The sequence below is a fragment of the Xyrauchen texanus genome, chromosome 8 (genome assembly GCF_025860055.1).
Source record: "Xyrauchen texanus isolate HMW12.3.18 chromosome 8, RBS_HiC_50CHRs, whole genome shotgun sequence".
Classification (NCBI taxonomy): Eukaryota; Metazoa; Chordata; class Actinopteri; order Cypriniformes; family Catostomidae; genus Xyrauchen; species Xyrauchen texanus.
The window spans coordinates 34,457,072-34,465,290 of NC_068283.1; the positions used below are offsets into that span (position 1 = coordinate 34,457,072).

At 38.6% G+C, this 8,219-nt stretch overlaps 1 protein-coding gene across 1 annotated transcript; it reads right to left on the reverse strand.

The window, feature by feature from the left end:
- Positions 1-4,974: 4,974 nt before the first annotated feature.
- On the reverse strand, positions 4,975-6,595 carry LOC127647460 (telethonin-like). The gene is made up of 2 exons (XM_052131717.1): positions 6,262-6,595; positions 4,975-5,949 (listed from the first exon to the last, which is right to left on the reverse strand). Exons 1-2 carry the CDS (start codon positions 6,411-6,413, stop codon positions 5,559-5,561), a joined length of 543 nt encoding a protein of 180 aa, XP_051987677.1. The 5' UTR covers positions 6,414-6,595; the 3' UTR covers positions 4,975-5,558.
- Between the last annotated feature and the right edge of the window lie 1,624 nt (positions 6,596-8,219).

Here is an 8,219-nt window from a genome sequence, read left to right on the forward strand (position 1 = left end):
AAATGAAATTACAAGTTGTTAATTCACTTTATATGAACTATATTTTTTAAATAGGATGTGATGGATTCATATGTGAAGGAAACACTTCAGAAGTGGAACCTTGAAACATTCATTTAAAAAAAAAAAAGCCATGTCACAGCCACGCCAGAGTCAGCTCCAGGCCATGTAACCGCCACGCCTGAGTCAGCTCCATGGCATGTCACAGCCACGCCTTAGCCTGCTCCATGCCATGTCTCAGTCGAACCCCAGACTGCTCCATGCCATGTCACAAGCAAACCTCTGCTCCACGGTCCAGGCCCGCCTCTGCACCACAATCCAGGCCCGCCTCTGCTCCACGGTCCAGGCCTGCCTCTGCGCCACAGTCCAGTCCCGCCTCTGCTCCACGGTCCAGGCCCACCTCCATCCCTACGACTCCACCTTGGCTCCGCCCCTCGAGCATCTCATCCACCCCCCCGGACTCCGCCTTGTTACATGCCCCACGCCCTATCTCGCCACGACCCACGCCACGGAGGGGGATATGTAATGCTTACTCTGTTGGTTCCTGTTTTTTGTGTCTTTTATTTTGAAAAGTTAGTCCTGTTCATGTCTTCAGGTCCTTCATTTTGAAATTTGTTCAGTTCCTTGTCTAGTCATGTGATTATTCTGTTCCTGCCATGTTTCATGTATTTTTTCTCATTGGTTCCTTTGTTTATTAGTCTTGTTCAGTTATTGGTTCATGCTTCATTGTCTTGTTATATTGTTTTCAGTCTTGTATTTTCTTGTATTATGTGAGTAAGATGAAGATCTGCTGTAACAGAGGTAGAGAAGGATGGAGGTCCACAGAGTTATACAGTATGTCCTTTATTACCTTTTCTTAATTGATGTGGAATTAAAACTTGCTTGTGGTCTTGCTTGTGGTCCCTAAAAGGCCATGGCAGGGCATTCTCATGGAAAGGAGGGTCCATCTGCCTCCTGACATCAACTTGGTACTGAATGAAATGATGTTGTTTTAAATGAAAAGCATGTGTCGGAATATTCATTATGGTTTCTTGTGATCTCAACCTTAATTCAAAGTAATAACCATCTTTTCCTAAGGAAGCTTGTATGGACCTACAGAGCTGAAATATTCTTCTAAAAATATGAATTTCTCTTCTCCAGAAGAAAGAAAGTCATACACTTCTGGGATGCCAGGAGGGTAAGTCATGAGAGAATTTTCATTTTTGGGTGATATATTCCTTTAAGGCTTGGATGTTGTTTTGGAGTAGAAGACCAGCTGCAGTGGAGAAATAGCAAGTGTTGCGACAAGTGTGTGTTTCTTTTAAGTTCACATATCCACAGCCGCTTTTAAACTCCACATATTAATATTGTGCGTCTCTGTGTTCAGCGCTGTTATGTTCTGTCGTATTAAGCCCTGTCATCACATTGGCTATAGTCTTGCACTGTATGAACAGACACACACTTTTAATGTTGAAGTGCTTGAGCAGTGGTGTGTGTGTGATTGTGTGTGTGTGTTTTTGAACAGCCTGTTGCAGTGATGACTGATGTATCTTAATCAGATCTGTCCTATTATGCAATGTAATTCTCCACACCATTTATAACACACGCATGCATCCACGCATGTGCACACACACACACACACACACACACACACACACACACACACACACACACACACACACACACACACAAGTTGTGTTTCCATGTTTTATGGGGACTTTCCATAGACATAATGGTTTTTATACTGTACAAACTTTATATTCTGTCCCTTAAACCTAACCCTACCCCTAAACCTAACCCTCACAGAAAACCTTCTGCATTTTTATATTTTCAAAAAACATCATTTAGTATGATTTATAAGCTGTTTTCCTCATGGGGACCGACAAAATGTCCCCACAAGGTCAAAAATTTCAGGTTTTACTATCCTTACGGGGACATTTGGTACCCACAAAGTGATAAATACACGCTCACACACACACACACACACACACACACACACACACACACACACACACACACACACACACACAAACACACACACATTGGTTTCCCCATATTAGTGAGTACATCTCATAAATGCAATGTTTATTATATGTTCTGTTATTAAGCTGTTATTCTTCTGGGGACCATTGCCATAGCCTGAACACCCACATGTTTAAGGATGTACTTCTCTTGTCTTTTTTTAAACTAATTATACCTTTTAGGTAAACCCCAACACAGAATATATTTTAGAGTTACAAAACAAACAAAAACATTATTTATTTGATGTATGAATCATTTATCAAATTGAAGACATCTGTGAATGTCACCAATCAGAGTTTTTACATAAGCTAAGGATGTACAAACAAACAGTCTCCCTGTTAGACTTTTCAGCATGGGGAACATTTATTTAAAGAAACAGTGGTCACATGTTGTTTGTGTAGTGTTCTCACTAGGACCTGGATGAAAGGAAAATCAGTTTTATAGTAGATATATGCTCACACTGTTATTTCACAGTATTTCAAAGACAGAGTGAGAGTGATAGAATATTGCAATAATGCTCACTTTCCGCCACTTTCTAAATAAGTGTTTATTTGTGTGTGTGTCTGTGTTGCTATGGAATGACTCCTCCCAAATAACACATATCTGTTATGCAGGTTTTCAAGAGCTCAAGTACATTGATGATACTGGCACATAATGAAGAACATACCACATACCTTCCAGGAGTTAGACAGGGGGTCAATATAAGATCAGCTGACAGCCCTTCCCCCAATAACCGCACATCAACACGTGCTTTTTAAGCTGATGATTAAATGGGATGAAAGGGATTTTCCAATCAAAGTCTGTGTCTACGGGGTCATGAGACCCTAGACTTATGAAACTTAAATTTGATATTTCAGTGGATTACACTGCTTTCAAGGCAGTTTGTTACTAATCTGTGATTGTCTTTACTTTCTTGCATTTATCCGTTCTTAGATGACTTTACGCTGACTGTGGATTAATTCTTGTGTGCAGATGGAAAATGCAAAACAAGATGCATTCTGAGTGTCATGAGCCTACAGCAAAACAGCTCTAATGAAGCATTTCATTTACACAGAACCAAAGCCTAAAACTTAAACTTACACTATTAAAAATAAAGGTTCCAAAAAGGTCAAAAAGGTTCCTTTCAGTGAAAGGTTTGAAAAGAACCATTTTGAAGAAACCATTTTTTTTTAAGAGTGTACGTACCTCAAACTTCAACACTATTATTTTTCTGCATTGCAAGCACTAGATGTTCCTCTAGGAAATGCTAATTTATAAAGCTGTCCACTACACGGAAATAGTGGGGAGTCAAAAACATTTTAATCTTATGGTTTGTCAATATGTGTGCATGTTTCCAAAGCTGACATGTAGGGCATGCAACATTTGCTGTATGCTGAAAAAAGGGATACGGGAAAGAGTGAGAACAAGCAGGATTAAAGGATTGGTAAAAGGGTACAGCTGCCCCTACCACCAGCACCACCTCTCCTCCCTTTCAGTCTCTCTTTTTTTGGATCTGTTTGTTTATATATAAATATCTAATAGTGGTGAGTGAGATAAGCACAAGCTGAGACTAATTACTATGATTATGACTGGAATAAAATGATTTATTTCAATTAGTGTCTTCATGAGAGAAATCAGAAGCAAAATAGAATGAGTGGGAGAGAGATAAGTGCTGTCTACGAATGAGTCCTGGCAATGGCATTCTTGGCACATGAATGTGTTCTGGGAGATGAACCAAACAGCATGTACCACAGACAGAGACGGGCTCACCCTTCTGTTCTTGCTGAACCACTCTGTTCCACTTCTAAAGATGATTTCCCAGAAACCCCAACTCAAGAACTTATGACTATTGGAAAACATCCTTAATTGCAATTTCTTCACATTCATAAAAAATGGTTACATGTTACATATTTTAATATTGGCTCCTCATATAACTCCATATGAATTGTGGTAGAGTAAATGTATTTTGGTTTTGCTTGTTTGTTTTTGTCTTGTTTTTACTTTTCCTGGAACTCATGGAATAAGGAATAATGTTTTCCTAAGAGAACACATAGTCTCTTTTAGTGTTGCATGGTACACTAGTCCGTAATTGTCAAAGCTAAAGGCTTTAAAGTGCTGCCACACTGACTAGAGAGAGCAGCAGAGATGCCAAATTAGGGTAGACCGAGTTCAGTTGTAACACTTTTTGTTATAATGCACAAATACTGACCAGAATAAACATGCCATTTTTTCACATGACATACTTTTATTTGTCTACTAATAAAATAAATGTCAAAAACCTACATACAGAGTTCCTATTTTTGTTCCTACATATTTTCCCCAAAGTGGTCTACATCCTTAAAATGTCCTTAACATAGAGGATGTAAATGTGAATGTGCACATTAACACAAATATTCACAGTGTTACAACTTGTACTCTGTTCAGGATCAAGTCAAGTCAGATGTATTTGTATAGCGCTTTTTACAACAGGTGTTGTTTCAAAGACAGGGCCAGTGCTATGAATTCCGTGACCCTAGGCAGCCATCCTACCGACCGCTATGGGATTTTTGGAGCATCCATCAAACTTGGCACAGACCTTCAGACAGTTCGGATTTTGTGTGCTATGTTTTTTCTAAATGATCAGACTCACAGTTGACCCATAGACAATAATATTACAAAAGAATAAAATCTTTTTAGATAGCCTGTCCATTAAGCCATCTACCTATCTCTTGGGTTATCTCTCTGACTGACTTTATTTGAGGAAATGTGAAGCTTCAAGCAGAGAAGGCTTTGTCAATCCAACATCAAAGTTTGCCTTGACATATTATTAATATAATATTCTCTAGATGATATACATATATTTATGATAAATATTTAATTGTACATAGTATACATGTAAAAACATTGGCGGTACCCGTGGAAAGAATTGTCTACTTTTCTGGTGAATGTTGCCATATTATGATATTTCAGGCCAAATAGCACCAAATAGCTTCTATCAATCATTCATTGTAAATCAAACACGAAGCAAAACTAAATTCATACTAATCAAACTTTATTTAAATGATGGTAGCAAATGTCAACAATCAGTTAATCAAAGCAAATACCAACTGTTAATAAATAGTGCAATTCATATTTTGATTTAAATAATTGAGCTTTAACAAAAATAAAAGATTTTCTCTGACTAAACATTAGATTTTTGCATGACCAACCATGACCGCAAGCTTCAGACAATGACATTATGAAATTCTGAACATATTACTCCTCAAAAGAATTACTCAGTTAATGGCAACTCAACAAAAAGTGCTGTATCTGGAAAATACTCAATACAAAAAACAAACAAACAAAAAAAATTACAATTCAAATTCACTAGATAAAACCATCATCCATCATTATTAGGATCATCCTCCTCCTTTTCACCGTGATCACTTCCTTCACTAAAAACTCTTTTTAATATCACTAAGCCCTGTTATTACATGCTCACTCCCTCTATCTCATTTCGCTGTTCCTTTCATTAGGCCTACTCAACAAAGTCCATACAGTCTTTGGTTCATTTTTATATTTAAAACTATCTTTTGGCACTTCCATGTCCCCTCTCCTTCTCTTTACCCTCTCTGGGCTTCCTGGGACATGGATCTGCCCAGGATTCTTGGTGCTTTGGCAAACTCCATTCGCATGGGTTTGACAGGAGGCAGGTCTTTGGTGATCTGCGCCACTGGTCTCTTGTCTGTGCAGGCTCCGTCAGGTGCTCGGGCGGGAGGCAGATCTGCCAAGGTGTGGGGGGCTCCACGACCCAAGCGAACACCAAGTTCAACAGGCTTGAAAATAGGCAATGGTAGAGTGTTCCTGGAGGGTAAGAGCTGGTGTTCTCGTACACCTGCCTCCATGTTGCCCACTCTGAGCACGCCTGAAGGACAGGTCTGAATGAGTGGACGTACCTGCCAATAACGGGAGAGGGTCTCTCGACGAGAGTCGTCCGACATCAGCATGGACTGGCTACAGAAAGAAAGATGGAAAAAGATGAATGATGCAGAAACGTTGATGTTGTGTATTTAAAATGATCTGGTTGCAATCTGCACTGCAAAAATTATTTTCTTATCATTCTTGTAATTGGATAAATCCGGATACATTTATTTGAGAAGCAAAGCTGCATCTAAAATTAACACTTGTTTCAAGAGAATTGTGTTCATCATTCTTAATATTGTGATATTGATTTTTATTTAGGTATTATCAGACAATGCATTGAGCTTTCAATAAATTCAAACAATTGTCATCCAGCTTTTTCCATGAATAAGTCTGCGCACTTACCATTCTTCAGGCTGTGTCTTCATATTAATGTTGTGCCAGTCAGCAGTGTAACTTTCTCTCTTAGCAGTATTTTCCTCTTTCACGCTGCAGCTGAGCTCAGCTCCAACCACACATCCACCTTTCTTCTCCAGAACTGTACACACCTGCTTCATTATCAGCTTGTTCGTGGATGGCCCGTAAAGTTTAATTACTCACAATATTATATTAACTGTTTTACAATGAGATTTCCAATTTTCGTTCCTTTTGTCTCTCTCCTTTTTCCCCCCTGATGTGCTGGTGTAATTATTGGAAAGAGTCGTCTCTCTCTTCTGTCTGGTCCTCTGTCTACTTGAGTGTGTGTCAGGCTTTTATACAGCTCTGCTGCTATTTCTGGCTGATTGAATCACTCCGTGCTCAATCTACACTGACACCTGACGCTTACACACCCACATATCAAAACATACACTCACTCACTCACTCGCTCACTCTCACATACACACAAACACAGCAGTGGAGCATGGATTTAAGGCCTGAAAAATCCCAGTGGATTCCATCACTCATATTTGCATGACACATAGACTCATCACTGAACATTTCCAAGTAATGCATTTACACAAATATATCCTAATGTCACTCATTCACACAAATCAGGGTCTTTGGCATAGTTCAAATCCAACTTACTGTTACTCTACAAACTTGGGTAATGGACATGATTTGAACTGAAGACATTTTTTAGCTAACCTGTAAAGATCACAGAGTGATACGATAGGAAAAATTACTTGCAATATCCATAATGATCACTTTGACATCACTTTATCTCCAGACGTGCGGTCGTTATTCAAAAGTATCAGACTGCTAGATGGCGCAGTTTACCAATCAGAATCAAATATTCCAGATAGCCATGTAATAATGACAGTTATGTTTCCAAACAACATTCTAAATCCAACTGCTATCTTTAGAATGTTTGAAATGTTGAAGTTTTTTGGGAAAGTCACTTACAGCGACGGAATGTTCAGAGATGTTATCGGAATGTTCATAAATTCAAACTTAAACTTCAAATGTAAACACATGCAAGGCTTTCACTTTCATCTATTTTATCCAAGAAAGCTGTGTTGATAACATGCTCAGTGACAGACTAAGTGAGGGCTGGCGCTGTCTACTCATCAATTTAATTTGGTGCTTTGAGGACAGAGGTTGAGGAAAGTCATTTTCTCATGTTACACACATTCTGTCCCCTGCCTGTGTCGCTTCTCTCTTGGTGACGCACCTATTACAGGAACTGATCTCACGCTTGTACTTCTCTCCTGCGATGTGGCCACTCAGCACACTATGGTATGGAACTGTAATGATAGTCAGTTACATGACAACCAGGAAATGTTAGGTCAGGACCAATGAAGCCGCTCTAGTAGATTATGACATACAGACAAATTTAGCTTATAGAAGAGATTATTTAGCAGAGACGGGACACTTCTATTAAAATGAATGGGAGAAATTGGAACACCCAACAGTAAAAAAGCGCCCAACGGATGTAGAAATGAAGTCCCGCCTTACAGAACAAAAGAGCCAATCACTTTTTAAATACAGACATCTAGAACGCGCATGCGCCTTAGCAATACAAGCGTTTTTTATTTGTTGTGTAATATCATTTGTGCGAATCAAAATTTATGATTCCAGTATTGTCAGATTTGAAATACGATCTTTGATCGTAATCCTAACCAACCGGTTTTTAAATTATTATTATTTTTTTTTAAGATTTCGATGTTCCCCCATTAAAGTAGATAGCTTATGCACTGTCATGACTGGAAATAGCCTGCCACAGCAACAATAATTAATTAATCAATTGTAATTTTATGTTTACATTTTATATAAAATGCCCACAATGTGCCTCTTATTTAAACGTCCTTAATCTTATATATCAACACATTAATTAAAAGTTCTGTCTTTTAATAAAGTAATCCCAAGTGTATCATTAATAAGTA